This window comes from Vombatus ursinus, unplaced genomic scaffold (genome assembly GCF_900497805.2).
Source record: "Vombatus ursinus unplaced genomic scaffold, bare-nosed wombat genome assembly UNPS02014770.1, whole genome shotgun sequence".
NCBI classification, from domain to species: Eukaryota; Metazoa; Chordata; class Mammalia; order Diprotodontia; family Vombatidae; genus Vombatus; species Vombatus ursinus.
In genome coordinates, this window is record NW_020954548.1 from 23,952,469 (window position 1) to 23,970,817 (window position 18,349).

The 18,349-nt window shown below is 33.9% G+C and overlaps 1 protein-coding gene across 4 annotated transcripts in view; it reads right to left on the minus strand.

The window, feature by feature from the left end:
- Window positions 1-18,349, minus strand: part of KDM4C (lysine demethylase 4C) — a 480,568-nt gene that overhangs the window by 356,667 nt on the left and 105,552 nt on the right. For all 4 annotated transcript variants that reach the window (XM_027862930.1, XM_027862929.1, XM_027862927.1 and 1 more), the window contains one exon: window positions 7,913-7,962. In XM_027862930.1, the coding sequence (XP_027718731.1) occupies window positions 7,913-7,962 (50 nt within the window). The remainder of the gene's footprint in view (window positions 1-7,912; window positions 7,963-18,349) is intronic.

The following is an 18,349-nucleotide window of genomic DNA, read 5'->3' on the forward strand; positions in this document are numbered from 1 at the left end:
GAAGGAAGGAAGGAAGGAAGGAAGGAAGGAAGGAAGGAAGGAAGGAAAAGAAAAATTAAACACCAAATTGGAAATGCTAAAAATTCAAAGAAGAGATTAATAAAATTAACAGAAAATCACTGAACTAATAAATAAAACATTGAATAAATAATAAAAAATTTGGTTTTTATAAAAAAACAATAAAATAGATTGATCATTGGCTAATTTGATTAAAAAAGAGGAAAGAAAACAAAATACCAATATTAAAAATGAAAAAGGTGGATTCACCACCAAGAAAAAGGAAATTAAAGCAATTATCAGGAGATATTTGGCCCAATTATATGCTAACAAATCTATAATATAAGCAAAATGGATGAATATTTACAAAACTATAAATTGTCCAGATTAACAGATGAGGAAATATACCACTTAAATGAGACCATCTTAGAAATAGAAACTGAACAAACCATCAATGAATTCCCTATGAAAACATCCCCGGGGCCAGACGGATTCACAAGCTAATTTTATCAAACATTTAAAGAACAATTAATCCCAATACTATGTTAGCTAATTAGAAAAGTAGATGAAAGAGTCTTACCAAATTCCTTTTAAGACACAAATAAGGTACAGATACCTAAACCAGGATGAGCCAAAATAGAGATAGAAACAATTATCCTACAGAATATTGATGCAAAAAATTTAAATAAAATATTAGCAAGGAGAGTACACAAGGATCATACACTATGATCCGATGGGATTTATAGCAGGAATGCAAGGTTCAATATTAGGAAAACTATCAGCAAAATTGACCATATCAATAACAAAAGCAACAGAAATCATATGATTACCTAAATAGATGCAAAAAAAAAAAGGCTTTAACAAAAAATACAACACTCAATCCTATTAAAAACAATAGAGAGGACAGAAATAACTGGAGTTTTCCATAAAATGATTAAGAAGTATCTAACTAAAACCATCAGAAAGCATTATTATCTGTAATGGAGAAAAGCTAGAAGACTTTCTAATTAGATCAGGGATGAAGCAAGGAATTCCTTTATCACCACTATTATCCAATATCACACAATAAATGCTATCAAGATATGTTAGGGTTTTTTCCTTTTAAAAGACCCCAAATCACTCTGGTTCTCCCAAACTGGCCAACAATAGGTCCCAGGCCAAGCCCCACTTGGTCATAGTTTGGGCCCAGATTGGCTCAGAGGGAATGTAAATAGCAGTTGTGTTAGTTTTGGTCAGAAACCATGAGGGACTTCCTCTCCCAGATTGACTTTTTTTTTTTTTGAGTAGGTAAAAAAGGCCATTCTCCTCTTTACTAGCTGAATAGGCATTGCCTCAGTCAAACTGAGACCTGTTAAAGACCTTAGCTTAAAAAATGGCGAGGGTGGGACAGCTAGGTGGCACAGTCCATAGTGCTCTGGCCTTGGAGTCAGAAGAACCTGAGTTCAAATCTAGCCTCAGACACTTGACACTTACTAGCTATGTGACCCTGGAAAAGTCACTTAACCCTAATTACCTCACAACCACCACCAACAACAAAAATAACCGCCAAGGTCACCACATTGTGTGGTGACTAACTTTTGATAGACTTAGCTCTTCTCAGCAATGCAAGGATCTAAGACATCTCCAAAAGTCTCATGATGGAAAATGCTATCCACATCCAGAGAAAGAGCTATGGAGTATGAATGCAGATTGAAGCATGCTATTTACTCTCTTTTTTTTCCTTCAGTTTCGTTTTGTTTCTTCTTTCTTGTGGTTCCTCCTATTGGTTCTAATTCTTCTTTACAACATGACCAATGTGAAAATGTGTTTAACAGGAATGTATTTGTAGAGCCTCTATCACATTGCATGCTGTCTTGGGGAGGGATGGAGGGAGGGTTAGAAAATTTAAAACTCAAAACCTTATGGAAGTGATTGTTGATAATTCAAAATAAATAATTAATTTTAAAAATAATCAGATAAAACTGGATGATTAAAAAAAAAAGCCAAGGTCTCCAGAGGGTCCAGGAAAAAGTGAGGTTGGTGACTTTGCACAGCCCTCCCTCACTTAAATCCAATTTACTTGCATGTCATGGCATCACCTCCCTGATGTCATAGTGCTCTTCAAGAATGAAAGACAAACAACAAGAAGAAGAAACCCTAGCTATAGCAATAAGAAAAAGAAATTGAAGGAATTAGGATAGGCATGAGGAAACAAAACTATCACTCTTTGCAGGTAACATGATGGCACACTTAGAGAATCCTGGAGAATCAACTAAAAAGCTAAATTAAATAATTAAAGACTCCAGCAAAGTTGTAGGATGTTACAAATGATTTCTCTTGGTAATTTGTGTCCTGGAGACTCAAAGCTCCACCACCTCCCTCCCTCTTCCCTCCCCCTCAACTGGCCTTCTGACCAAAGTTCTTCAGAAGCACATCTCTGATAATGAGATTGCATTGAATCTTCTCACCTTGGTAAAACTCCAATCCAGGCCAGAATGGATTTTATCCTACTCATGTCTGGGAGGAGACAGACTTCCAAGATTGGGGATGGTATTTCCTTTGATTTCTGCCCTAGTGGCCTGAGTGATCTAAGGAACCCACCCACCTCCTAGTATGTTGACCAAAAACGGTTGATTGGCAACCCCTTGGGAACACCTACTCTTCAAAGGGCATACAACGCTGGGACAAAATCCTAAACCAAGCCAGATCTGAACAGGCCCCTTTAGGGGGGCCCAGCTTTGAACTGAACTCCCAGACAATACATGTCAAGCCACCTTGAGAAATTAAATTGTGGACATATGTACCCCAATTTTGTTTTTCCTTTTCTTGAAACAGACTGTTTTAAATTGGGGTTCATGGTTCACAAGTATATAAAATAAACTTAAATGAATCATCAGCATTTCTATCCATTATCAACAAACCCAAGCAGGAAGATATATAAAAATAAATTCCATTTAAAATAACTATAGATAATATAAAATAGTTGGGAGTCTATCATCCAAGAAAAACTCAAGGACTATATGAACACAATTACAAAACACTTCTCACACAAATAAAGACAGATCAAAACAGTTGGATAAATATTAATTTCTCATGGATAGACTGAGACAATAGAAAAAAATGAACATTCTACCTAAGTTAATTTACTTATTCACTAAAGAACCACTAAAGAACTATTTTATAGAGCTTGAAAAATAATAACAAAATTCATCTGGAAGAACAAAAGCTCAAGAATATTAAGGGAATCAGTGAAAAAATATGAAGGAAGGTGGCCTAGCAGTACTAGATTCCAAACTATATTACAAAGCAGCAATCATCAAACAATCTGGTAATGTCCAAGAAACAGAGAAATGGATCAGCAAAATACATTATGTACACAATATACACTAGTATGTGACCATAATAATTTGTTATTGTTCAGTTGTTTCAGTAGTGTCTGACTCTTCATGAACCCATCTGGGGAATTCTTGGCAAAAATACTGGAGTGGTTTGCTATTTCCTTCTTCAACTCATTTTACAGGTGAGAAACTGTGAGAAACAGAGTTAAGTGATTTGCCCAGGGTCACAGATACTAAGTGTCTGTGACTAAATCTGAACTGAGGAAGATGAGTCTTCTTGACTCTAGGCCTGACAATCTATCCACTGTGCCAATCAGCTGTGTTTTATAAACCCCACAATCCAAGCTTTTGGGGTAACAACTCACACTATTTCAAAAATGCTGGAAAATACTGGAAAAACTGGAAAGAAGTTATGAAGAAACTAGGCTTAGACCAACATCTCACATATACCAAATATATTCACATTTCCATGCATACCAAAATAAGGTCAAAATAGGTGAATGATTTAGACATAAATGGTGATATCATAAGTAAATTAAAGGAGCATGGAAAACTTTGCCTATAAGATCTATACATAAAGAAAGAATTTATGGCCAAACAAAAAAATAGCGGGTTAAACACATTAAACAAAATGGATAATTTTGATTTGATAAAATTAAAAAGGTTTCACACAAACAAAATTACTGCAGGCAAAATTAGAAGGAAAGCAGGAAATTGGGGAAAACTTTTACAGCAAGTTTCTTTAGCTACTCTGATAAAGACAATTGATCCAAATGGTCCAAGACAATTCCAAAGGACCCATGATAAAAAATGGTATCCTCCTCCAGAGAGAGAACTAATGAACTCCAAGTACAGATTGAAGTATATTGTTTTCCTTTACTTTTCTTCCTGTGTGTGTGGAGGGGAGAAGGGGTGGTTTAGAACATGGCTAATATGGAAATGTTTTGCTTGACTTCACTTGAATAATCTATATATCATACTGCTTGTCTTGACAATGGGTGGGGAAGGGGCAAGAGGCAGAGAGAGAATGTGCAACTCAAAGTTTTAAAAACTGTTTTAAATTTTTTTTAATGTAATTGGGAAATATTTAATGAAATACAAGCATAATTTTTTAAAAAATGATAACTGACATTAACAAATGAGCAACAAGATGGCAGACTAGACTTTACCAGCTAGTAAACCTGGACCTTATTACCCCTAAAAACAGAACCCTCTGGAATCCTAAGCCTGCATACAACAACAAGAAATTTCAGAATGCTTTCAAAAGAGAAAAGAAATAAAAAGTAATAAATGTCAAGATTTGTGACTTCCAAAGCACAAGTAATTAGCAAATTACAAAAAATGAAACCTCTACTGGTGAGTTTCTTCAAAGAAGTGAAAAATAAATGTATTTGAATACAAAAATACTGAAGTGGAAGAAAATCTGGGGGAAGAAATACAAAAGGCAACAACATTAAAAGTCCAAGTCAAAACCACTGACATTCATTTACTAACTGATGAATGGTCAAAGAATATGAACAGGTAGTTTTCAGACAAAGAAATCAAAGCTACCTATAGTCATATAAAAAATGCTCTAAATTACTATTGATTAGCAAGTTTCTTTGATAACAGGACTCATATAAAATAAGAGTTATTCCTCAATTGATAAATGGAAGTTATCAATAGGCAGCTTTCAGAAGATGTTAAAGCTCTCAACAGTCACATGAAAATTGCTCAAAATCACTACTGATTAGAGAAATGTAAATTAAAACAACTCTGGGGTACCACCTCACACCTATCAGATTGGCTAATATGTGGGATGTTGGAGGGCACATGGTAAAACTGGGACACTAATGCACTGTTCGTGGAGTTGGGAACTGAATCGACCATTCTGGAGAGCAATTTGGAACTATGTGCATACCCTCAATTCAGCAATGCCACTGCTAGGCTTATATCCCAAAGACATCGCAAAAAAGGAAAAAGGGCCTATTTTCACAAATAAATTTATAGCAGCTCTTTTGGTAGTGGCTAAGAATTAGAAATTGAAGGGATGCCCATCAACTGGGGAAGGGCTAAAAAAAGTGTGGTATATGATTGTAATGGAACACTACTGTGTTATAAGAAATGACAAACAGAATGATTTGAGAAAAAGCTAGAAAGACTTACATGAACTGATGCACAGTGAAGTGAACAGAACCAGAAGAACATTTTATACAGTAACAGCAATGTTGTACAAGGATGAACTCTGAATGACATAGCTATTCTCAACAGAACAATGATTCAAGACAATCCCGAAGGACTAATGATGAAGCTTACTATCTACCTCCAGAGAAAGAACTAATATTGTTTTAATACAAACAAAAGCACGCTATCTTTCACTTTTTTCCTTTCATTTTTTTTCTTTTGTTTGAGTCTTCTTGTACAAAATTACTAATATGGAAATGTTTTACAGGAATGCACATGTATAACCTATAACTGATTAGTTACTGTCCCAGGGAAAAGAGAAGGAAAGGAGGGAGGAATAGAATTTGGAGCTGAAAAACTTTAAATAAAACCATTTTTAAAAAAAAGCGTAACACTAACTTTGAAGGATCATAAGCAAAAAAAAAAAAAGACAAACCAAAAATCTTGAATGCTCTAATTGAGGAAATAATACAAGAAAACTGTCCAAAACTTTTTTAAAGTCCACAGATCACTTCCAGAAATAAACCATACACTTCAAACTCTAAGGCACAATGCAGTTAAATTTAATAATTTCGAATACAAATAATAAATTCTACAAATGTCCAGACGAAAAGACTGGAAATACAATGGCAAACAAATTCAAATAATACAAGACTATTCTATATCATTAAGTATTTGGTTTCAAATACTTTTTAACATGAAAAACTTTTGTGCATCCTCCCTGTCCCATCCCCTCATATGATATTAGTAGAACTTTAACATCCCATAAGAAAATATAATGGCCCCCAGATGTTAGTGACAATGAACTTGATCATTATAGATACTCAGAAAACCACTGACTCCAACCCAGAGAACGAGCCTTCTGATGAAAATCAACATACACAAAAGTCTGAATTTTTTTTTATCAAGAGGGAAAAAATATCAGAGACAAATTTGAAGAACCTGAAAAAGGACCTTTTTAAAAAATGGCAATAAGACATTGCATCAGCTGACCACTGATAGGAACAGTGACCTTTCCCTGACCAATTCCATCGGGGCCTCTCCACCAGTGGCAGGCTTGGTGACAGGTTTGCGATGCTAATCCTGTCCAGTGGGAAGGAGGCTGCCTCCTTACCACCTGTATATACCTTTTGTGTTCAAAGGACCCTTAAAGTTTCAATTGGGAAATATAAAGCTGGCACTTTCTTTTTTTCCAGTTAAAACAAAAAGAAAGAAAATATATAATGGAAAAAAGTGACTATGAAATATGGAAGGCTTTCAAATGAACATGTATTTTATTTATCACAATAACATCCATTTTTATTTGAAAAATAGTATTACAATGTGTAAATCATTCCATTCACAGAAGGCATGTTTTGCTTGTTTATTTTAGAAATCACAATGCATAGTTTATTAACATTAAATAATGAATAAATTAAATTACTATTAAATAAATAAATCAAAATAATGCTGGTACACATATGAATTCATGGATTCCTTGAAATAATTCCATTGTCCATAGGCTAGAAAACACTGGAACATACCAAATATATGCAGTATAATATGATTCAGCTTTTCAAACAGACAAACCAATTATCTTCATAATGCCTTTTTTTAAAGCAATATTTTTGCCTTTAAAAATGATTTCTCCCTCCAACTTTTTTATCCATGTTTGTCTCTGAACATATGATAGGTTACCGAGCGGAATTACTATCACTCCTGAGAGTGAATGCCAAATTTTGTAAAGCTATTTTTGACGTTAATGATAAAAATATGCTTTTTCTAGTGTCTTACACCATGTAGTTCTATTAGATTTCAAATACCAAAACAAATATACATGAATTATGCTTAAATAAAGCATCTTCACAAGACTTGTTATTTTCTGAAATATTGGTAATATTGAAATATATCATCTCTACTTAAAACAGTACTCAACTCTATTCTCTCAAAATAATGCTTCAGAAAAAAAAGAGCATTTCAATAACCCTGTGTGAAGTCATCACAGACCTTATCAAAGGAACATGCAATTAGTACTAGATTCCTTCAATAATCAAAAATTTATAATTTATCTATTTTGATTCATCATTAAGTATCACTTCACATTTGCCCTGAACTACATTCAATGCAATGAGATTCTAGGGGTACCCAAAAGAAGAAGCCCTTGAATGAAAGGGAAAATCAGAAAATTGAAGTCATATGATCTACTGGGTCAAATGAAAGATGATATGGGGCCAAAAGGACCCTTCAATGAATTACATAAATGAGCAAGCTAGACATTTTTTAAAATATGTCCATTACAGTGACATATAATAACTGAAGCATTAAAAAGTCAATGTTTTTAAAATAACTAAATCATGATAAATAAACTGGTAATCTATACTGAATTAAAAACTACCAAAGAAAAATTAGGAATTTCTGACAATTGTTCAGACAAGAAATATTGAAAATGATTTTACCTTGAGCTAGCCGTTCAAGTCGCTTTCCATGCTCTGGAGGTATAGCATACCTAAAATTATATAAACAGATTTTTTAAAGTTATAATTTAAGACTGTGATCTAAGGAATAAAATACAGTTATAACCAGAAAGCAAATTTCAAATAACCAATTCAAGTAAGTTAAAAGGATTAAGATAGACTAGAGGGGTTTTCCTTTGTTTCAAAGAAAACTCAATTTCATTAATAATTTTAAAAGGCTTAGTTAGCTGAATATAATTTGTGCCTTTATAAAATAGGCTGCCCATTTATCCTGCTATAAGACTAGAATCCGGCATTATTAATGTTTCAATTAAAAGACTTAAAAGAACCTTTTTTATGCTTTAATTGTCAGGTATGACAGAATAAAATTGTACAAGCAAATACTTTCCTATTAATGCTATAATTTTCCTCAAAATATAATTTCACAAAGTTTACCATTCTTAGAAACAAACCCATTCCTTATGTATATTATTAAATTCTTTTAAAAATCTTAATTATATTCATTTAACACTCTTGTAAAATATAAACATACAATTTTACCCTATCTTTTAAAGATAACATACTTTAAAGTCTTTCATTGTGTATTTACCAAACTTTTAAAAACAATTTCCCTATACTATGAAAAGAATAAACCTTAAAGACGTTCATGTTTAAGGAAGTTTTAAGAACAAACAAAAATTCTCATTTTCCAATTTAAACATACTATTTAAATTCAGTTTTTCTGAGGTGAACAATTACTCTATTTACTAGCTCACATTTAAAAGCACAAATACATAAGATCATAAGATTAGGAGGTAAAAGGATGTGAAAGACAAAGCCCGTCCTGAGCTAATATAATTTGTTGTCTGCACCCCAAGTTGGAATCCCTGTGTGTCATCCCTGTGTGTCCTTGGGAGTCAAGACAGTTGCCAATCAGCCTGCACTAGACTGAGAAACTGCTTGTGCAGCTGGGACCTTTGTAGTTAAGCAAACCATCCTATCTTCATGGTCTAGTAATTCCCAAGGGAAAAGAACACTGCTTTTGCCATTGCCTTTCTCCTCCCCTGTAAGAGGGAATCAGTCCTTTTTCCACCAGTCCTGCTCTCTTGCCCCTCCCATTTGGGAGGAGATTTCTGCCCTTCGTCCTCCCTTTGCTGCAATTTCATAAATATGCCTGCTTCTGTTTGGATTGTGAACTCCTAGAACCTGGAATTCTACACACATGTTCATTTCTCTTATAATAAATCCAGTTGCAGTAAATGGTGACAGTAGTGCGCTATGATGAGAGAAATTAGTTAAACTAGCCAGAGGATTCAGAGGCAGGACTAGGTAACAGCAGGGGGCACATTTGTGCACCACTGTTTCAGATCTCTGGTTTGGAGAGTTTCACTTCTCTCCTATCTCAGACTCCCGGCTCTTTTGACTGAGTCTCCTATTACAGTTAGAACTCCAAATTACTTTTAATATTATTAAACTTCAGGTACGCATTTAATGCTCCTGATAACATACTGCAAAACTTAACTGGACTCACTGAAATTAGCCAACTACATAAAAATAAATTCAATTGTACATCTTAACTTGGAGTCTATGATTTTTTTAAAAACGTTTATATAACTAATTCAATATGATTGATTTTCTTTGTAATCACGTATTTATGTTATGCATTTAAAAACACTATTCTGAGAAAAGGTCTGTAGGTTAACCAGTCTGCCAAAATGGTCTGTGAATTTGAAAAGAAAAAAAAAAAAGGTTAAAAACACCTGCTCAGGGAACTGGCTTGGAGCACAAAGAGTTTCAGTGACCTGATTATGAATGGCAGATTGATTTTCTAGCCAGTTATTTCTCACTTCCAGGCCAGCTCTTAATTCACTCCACGTGTTCTTAACCTTCTTTTCTGTCATGGAACCCTTTGACAGTCTGATAAACCTACAGGCCCATTTTCATAATAACATTGTTAGCTACATTCATAATTTACAGAAATGCTATATTTCATTTAGGGGTCAGTAAATATAGTTCTCCCCCCCACTCCCTTCGAAGTACATGGACCTTGTCTTCCCCAACCCACGAACCTCAACTGGAAGAATGTGCACGACATAACACTCCCTAAAACATACACTGTCAACTCTAATACAATAAGGTATATCTTACAATGTCGTAATATATTATTATATATTATTTATATAATACTTTACAAAGAAAGAAGGAAAGTAATACCTTAATTTCACTTTTTCCTGATTTCTATGCCAAAATAAAATCACTCTGCTACACGTACTCCTTTTTTTTTTTTTGCAAACACATATATTGGTTAAGTTTAAATGGGGACAAAAATTAAGTCTATTTCCATATCTATAAAAGGTCTACTTGATTGTTTCTTCAAAGGTTTTATGACAGCTTTCCCTGAGCCAACATTTGGCAATATCAGCCACAACCCAAAAAGAGAACTCCCTATGTGCTATCAAATGTACTGATCCCCAGTTTAGAAGACTGTTTGTCTGCTCATGCCAAATTCCATTGAAAGAACCTCAAGGAAATGCGAAACTGGTATCTTCATATTTGTAGTCAGCCTATCAGAAATTTGTTAAAACTAAATCCATTCATTTATATGTTTGTCCTTAAAAAAATATTGTGTATAGCACTTTGTGCTCTTTACCTCATATTACTGAAGCTGATATGACAAAGAAAGTTAAAATGAACACTAAGCTTTCATGGATAGCACAAAGGAATCATAGTATCTATAATTATAAGCTGCAGACAAGGTCCAATATTTTTTAAATCAATCAAATTAGCACAAGAATGCAGGCTCAGGGTCAAAGTAAAATTAGAAAATCTATGGAAATCAAGGTACGGACTAATTAAAAAAATATATATATATTATATATATAAACATGAAAATTCAGTTTCCAAGGGAGAAAAAAAAATCTTCTAATACTAATCTCTATTAGATACCCAATAATATCTAATAATAACCAAACAAGCATTTATTAAGCACTTTCTTACAAAGTGTCATGTTGGGGATACAAAGGCAAAAATCAAATAATATACGCCATCAAGAAGCTTGCTTTCTATCAGGACAGACTATATGTACATAAAAAAGAATAAAAATAATAATAATATAAGGCAAATATACGGAGTAGTTAGGTGCGTAGAATCCTGAGTTCAAATCTGGCCTCAGATACTTACTAGCTATATGACGCTGGGTAAGTCAATTAACCCTGTTTGCCCCAGTCTCCTCATCTTTAAAATGAGATTGAGAAAGAAAAGGCAAACAACTCCAGTATCTTTGCCAAGAAAACCCTAAATGGGTCACAAAGAGTAAGACACAATTGACAAACAACTAAAAAACAAAAATATATGGGAGAGAAAGAAGTAACAGCTTAGAGGGATCAGGTAAACCTTCATGTCAAAGGTAGCACTCGAACAGACAAATAAAAGAAACAAGGGATTCTGTAGAGGAGGTGTAAAGTGCAAATGCAACCCATCCATCATGGAGAGCCACAGCAATGCTCCAGACAAGACACAGGAGTGTGAAATGAGGGAACAGGATTCATGAATAATAAGGTTAGAAACCTAAGTTGCAACCGTGACGTTAAGCACTTTAAAAATCAAACAATTAAATCTGAATCTAGAGGCAATAAGGAGCCATTGGTATGTACTGAAAGAAACATTGTCAGACCTGCACTGTAAGAATATCATTTTGGCAGATATGCATAGGATGATTTAGAGTAGAGAGAGAACTGAGGCAAAGAAACCAATAAGAAGACCACTAAATTACAATAGTGGCAACATGTACAGACAGAAAAAAAGGGAAGAGAAAGATATGGTGGAGGTACAAACAGCAAGATTTGTGAACTGACTATGTAGACTAAAGAACGGTGAGGAATCAAGGATAAAAGCAAAATGCTAGCAAATGAGATAACTGAATAATAAATGCTAGACAAAATACAGCAAGGAATGAAAATAAATGTTTATACTGAAAAGAAGTCAAGGAGAACTAAATGGAGAATAGACAGCATGAATGAGGACACATGGTGGGCCGAAAGTAGTTTCATGTTTATGAAGGGTAGGTCAAGAAACAGATTATCTCCAGGGATCCCGACATTAGAAGAAACTTCTATCCCCTGAAGGAGCCTATAGTTCAGGGTCATAGAGCAAGTACTAGCCCTGGAGTCCAAGACCAATCCTACTGTATGACTCTGCTCTTGTATTTCATTTTCACCACTAAATCCAGCCAACAAGGTCACCTTTTATTTTCCAGTAAATGTCTAATAAAAAGTGTCCACAGACTCCAAGTCAGCTGCTATCTTAGAAATGATAACCCATACTTCACTTTGCTAACTAACCTTCAGCAAATTAGAAAACATTCCAGTCTCATATTCTTATCAAGCTAAATTAAAGATGCCAAAGCACAAATCTGGAAGTGAAACTTATTCTGCTGTTCCCCACTAATCACCATCCTGAAACTCCCAAAAAGGAGGGAGCATCTCTTAACACACATTGGAAATTAGGCTAGTAATAATAACAACAACAACAACAACTTTATATAATACCTACTATGTGCCAGGCACTGTGCTAAGCATCATTTTTTTAAAAGCAAATATGATCTCATTTCATCTTCAACAACCTTGAAAAATGAGGTGTGAGGAAACTGAGGCAAACAGAGGTTAAGTGATTTGCCACAGGTCACAGACCTAGTAAATGTCTGATGCTGGATTTCAACTCAGATCTTAATGACTCTAGCTGCAATGCTATGACCACCGTACAACCCAGCTGCCTATACAAAAAAAGAAAAGTTGTAAAATTATATGTAGAGCTACTACACCAACCTGATCTGAGGGAATGACATATCATCACCTCAATCTGAGTACAGACTTAGAGGCTCATAGTTTCTTACTCCTATTCCCAGCCATCTATAACAATTTTTTTTTTTTTAAGGCAACTGGGGTTAAGTAACTTGCCCAGGGTCACATAGCTAGTAAGTGTCAAGTGTTTGGTCTGAGGCCGGATTTGAACTCAGGTCCTCCTGACTTCAGGGCCAGTGCTCTATCCACTGCGCCACCTAGCTGCCCCTATAATAAATATTCTTAAAGAAATATTTTTTTGGACATGTAAGTCTAAAGGTTTGAACATCTGATAGAATTTACTTGTAAATCCAGTTGGTCCTGGAGATCTTTTCCTTGGTAATTCATTTACGACTAGTTTGATTTCTTTTGGTGATACTGAGTTAAGTAATCTATTTCTTCTTTTGTTAGTCCAAGTAGTTTTTAATTTTAAGTATTCATCCATTTCCTGTCATCAAGCATATAATTGGGCAAAATAGTTTCTGACAATATCCTTTATTTCCTCTTAAATTTTTGTGAATTGTACAATTTTTATATGGTTTCATTTCATGAACAGCAATTATCATGTGTGTAGGTGTGTATGTTTTAGGCTAACTGAGAATGTCTAACTTTGATAAGATGAAATCAGACTGAGCTGATTTGCCTACCTTTAGTTAATTCTCTAAGTTGATTGATGGATTTCATGTCATACACACTGTCCTTCATTGCTCTTGAGATTTACAAAAATGTTTATTGCTCTATGGAAATGTGTAAAAGTTGTAACTCTTTTCAGTTCAGTTATTGTTAGAGAAATTGCAGTGCTTGTCGGCATGTGGAAGTCAAGCATTTCAAGGACAATTCAAGACTACAATGAAGCAAGATCAGCCATACTTACCCCCCCCAAAAAAAAGTGCAGTCTAAAAACAAAATAAACAGTAACTGCTGAGAAATGGCTTAATTAATATTCAGAAAAGTAGCAAATACTTTTAAAGGAATCTGGCAACTGGAGGAATCATTACTTATTCTTCTACAGTACAGTATTAGTTTTTGAAGTTGGAAGAACAGCAAAAAGACCAGGTTTAAAAAAAACACAAGCAGCTACTAATCATTACTATGAAGAAAAAACACTTCTCATCAAAAAGACAATACAAAGACAGGAGTACCGAACACTGGAAAAAGATCATGACACTTGTGAAACTCCCATTTTGATGCAAGGCTATAACAAAACATCTGGCAGAAATACAGATAAGCCTATAAAACTGAAGTATCTTTAGGAGAGTGTAAAGCAACATTTTGAGAATTTTCCTCATTTAAAATGGGCCTGGAAACTTTTCACCATTAAGGAAATGATAAACTGTGATAAATATATTAATATAAGGAAAAATAAAGTTGGTCCACAATCACAAAAATTGATAAATGGAGCTGGGATAGTGTCACAGGACTTTCCACCAAACCACACTTTATGAATCCTTAAGAAATTTATTCACAATAGAGATAAACATGCTTTGAAGTCCCAAGAATCCAGCTGATTTAAGTTCCATTGAAAATTTACAGGCTATATCAGGGATAGACTTGAAAAGATGAATTACCTGTTAATAATACATGCAATATCCAATGTAATAAAAGTGTAGTTTCATAATAGACTAAAGAATGTGTCAAAATACTGCAATATCAAAATCAAATCACTTAAGTAACTGCAGCAAAAAGTTGTGAGGTCCGTTGAAGTGAACGAATTTAATTATTTTATTTTGACCCTAATTGGCCAATTACTTATATAAAGGTAGTTCATTTTTTACCTTCTAAGATTTTTGCTCTTTAATCTATCAGAATTTCTTTTATTATATTAATCCTTTTTGGTATTTATCAAGTTTATAATATTTTAAACAAAATAACCTTTGATATATGAGTGAAAGAAATACCAAAGCAACAAAAGACAATAATAAGAATTAAGCTTTGGATCCAAATAGTTTAGAACCAGCACTTACATAGCACTTCAAGGTTTGCAAAGTGCTTTACAAATATATCTCTTTTGATCTTCACAGAGGTTAAGTGACGTAGCCAGGGTAATACAAGCTCACTAGTGTCAGGGGTGGGATTTAAATTCAGGTCTTCCTGTCTCCAGGCCCTAACTGATTTACTAGTTTATTAGTAGTAAGGCACAGTAAAGAGCTGCAAAGAACCATTACCTAAGAAAAATGGTAAGGGGCAGCTAGGTGGTGCAATGGATAGAACTGCAGCCTTGGAGTCAGGAGGACCTGAGTTCAAATCCAGTCTCAAACATTTGACACTTACTAGCTGTGTGACCCTGGGCAAGTTACTTAACCCCAATTACCTCACCAAAAACAAACAAACAAACAAGAAAAATGGTGAACTATTAACAAGCATTTGAAATATTGCTCAAAGTCATTAACAATAAAAGAAATGCAAATAAAGCATTTCTGAGATTTCATCTCACAGGAAGAAAAACAGAAAAGCTACAGGAAGACAGGTGTAGTAAGAAACTACTGGTAGAACTTTGAACTGTTCCAACTATTCTGGAAAACTATTTGTAATTATGTGAAAGAAGCAATTCGACTATTAATAGCTTCTGACCCAGATATTTCAGTTAGATATATTCCACAAGCAGGTTGATGATAAAAAAGAAAGACCCCGCATATAATAAAATATTTATAGCAGAACTTTTGTGGTATTAAAAAACTACAAAGTAATTGTCCATCTCTTGAGAAGTAAATAAGCACACTACAGTACATGATTGTAATGGAATATTATTTTGTTATAAGAAATAATAACTATTCCCCAATAAGCAAATTATCAAGGGAGAAAATCCAAGCAGTAGACAATCATATTTTAAAAAATGCTCCAAATCACTAATAATTAGTGAAATGCAAACTGAAACAACTCTGAGCTACCACCTTACACCCATCAGATAATTAAAAAAAAAAAAAGAATTGTTGGAGACAATGCAAAAAGAAAGGCATATTAAAGCACTGTTGAGAGAACCGTAACCTAGTCTAGCACTTCTGAAAAGTAATCTGGAATCATGCCCAAAGAGTCACTAAGCTGCATGTCCTTTGTTCCAGCAATACCATGTTAGGCCTATATCAAAAAAGATCAAAGAAAGAGGAAAAGTACCTATATCTATAAAACACTTGTATCATCTCTTTTTGCTATAGCAAAGAATTGGAAACAAACGGAGTAATGAGCCGCAAATGGCTGCACAAATTGTGGCATATAAATGCAGTGGAATTATTGCATCATAACCATTAATGGTGACAGGGATGGTTTCAGAGAAACTTGTATGAATTGATCCAGAGAGTAGTAAACAGAAAGAACAGTTTATACAGTAACAATGCTATAATGAAAAAGAACTGTGAATGACTTAGCAATTCGGCTCACTGCAACGACCAACCATAGTTCCAGAAGGCTGATGATGATGTATACATATCCACTGACAAAGAGGTCACTGACTCAAGAATTAGATATATCTTCAGATATAATTAAGGAGGGAATTTGTTTTGCTTGACTACACATAACTTGCTATATGTGGGCTTTGTTTTTCTTTTTGTATTTCAACCAAGGTGGGAAAGGGGAGATAAGAATAGGATAGAAAGAAAAAAAGAAAGACAGAAGTTGGGGAGAGGGGGCATGGAAGCATTTTTTTTTAAATGAGAAAAAGATAGCGAGGAAAAGGAAGTCCAGGAAACATTTCAATTAGATAGGACAGTTTTAAATATTACATGCTGAATTCATCATATCTATTTTTTAAAAAGGAAGCTTTATATGACATCCAAAGTTTCCTGTAAAATCCTCTTTTTCTGTTCTACTATGTATATGTAAATGCACATTTTATGTGGTGTTTGGTAAATTCAGAATATTTTAAAAATAAATATATAGAAGAAAAAAATTATGAGAATTATGAATGCAGAAGCATGGGAAGAATTAAATGAATTAATACAAAGGGAAGTAAATACAACCTTAAAACAACATAGAAAATGGCAACAAGTGATTGCAGCATAAAAGGACATATTGCACATTACAACTTTTTTTAAAGATTCAAAAAGTTGTAAGGTTTGTTGTTTAAATAAGGCCATGTAAATAGAAAAAACAATAAAACAATCAAAACCGAATGTCACGAAATTATGACTAAGCTTGGCCCCAAACAAAAGATATAAGAAGACATTTCCCCTCTTTTTTACAGAAATGGGGGACTGCGAGTAGAGAACATTCCATGTAAAGTCATACCTCTTTAATAGGTTGTTTAGTTTTGCTGATTTTTTTTTCCTCTTTTTGCTCTTTATTATAAGTAATGACACATTAAAAGGGAATAGTGAGAGGGATATGGGGGCAATAGAAAAACTGAGATATTCATTTGAAATTTTATTCCAAAAAAGATATTTGGTTTGTGTAAGAAGGTAAACAGACCACTATGTTTGCAAAAAGCAGAAATGTCATTTTCTGGACTGTCAAGTTATTTTTATATATGATTTTTTATCTATGTGTAGTTCTAAAAGTGAATGAATTCTTGAAAACTGAATTAGCATGTAATAATCATCAAGCTAACAAAACATTTTCAATTATTTAATTGGCTGATTACATATGATAAAATATAGTAAGATTTTGGCATTCATGTAGCTAAAGCAAAATAAAATGCAATTTGCAAGTAGCAAGATCCTAAATTAAATCCCTAAATTAATGCTGAAAAAATGAGAGTAGTCCTTTATGCAAAGTGAATTGAGAATCAAAAAAATTTCTAAGGGTTAAGCTTTATTTCAAATGTTTTCCCATCAAACAGGGCTATCAGAACTACAAATTCATTCCTCTCTCTCCTCCAAGTCTGTTGAACTCATTAATGTATTCTCATGATGCCTTACTCCCACAGACATTAGGTCAAACTGTTTTAGGTTAAGGGATAATATATTTGATCTCTTCCAGTTTTAAAAATCCTATTTAACCTATTAACTTCCAGAAAACAGAGTAAAGTAGAAAGTTGGGAATACTTCAAAACAGGCACTATGATTATAACATAAACAATCTGTGACTTAAGACATGCAAAGTGCTTTCTTCAAAATACTGCAAGGTGTATAGTGCAAATATTAATATATCAATGTCACAAATGAAAAAACTGAAGCTTGGAGATTTACATACTCAATGACACAAAGTTAATAAATGTCAGAATCAAAACTAGAATTTGAAGCCACATCTACTGACTGTGAGTCTAGCATTCTTTGCCAGCCTACTTTGACAATACGAAGAATAATTTACTTAAGTATTACCATAAGTTTTCAGTTTCCCAGTCATCATTTACTGTCTTTATGATTTGGGTTCAATTTTCCCTAAAAGTGTACATGTGAAGGTTGACAACTATAATAAAAACTTGTTCACAATGAATACAAATGTAAAAATAAAAACTACCAAACTCACAAAAAAGAAAAGAAAAAAAAATGCACTATATTCATTTTAACATGGACATGCACACAGACACACACACAGACACAGACACATAGACACACACACACACTTTTAAATACTTGGAGTAAGGAAGAGATGAAGTCTAAATCCTGCCTCAGATTCTTACCAGTTATGTAACCCTGAGCAAGTCACTTCACCTCCCTAGGCTTCAGTT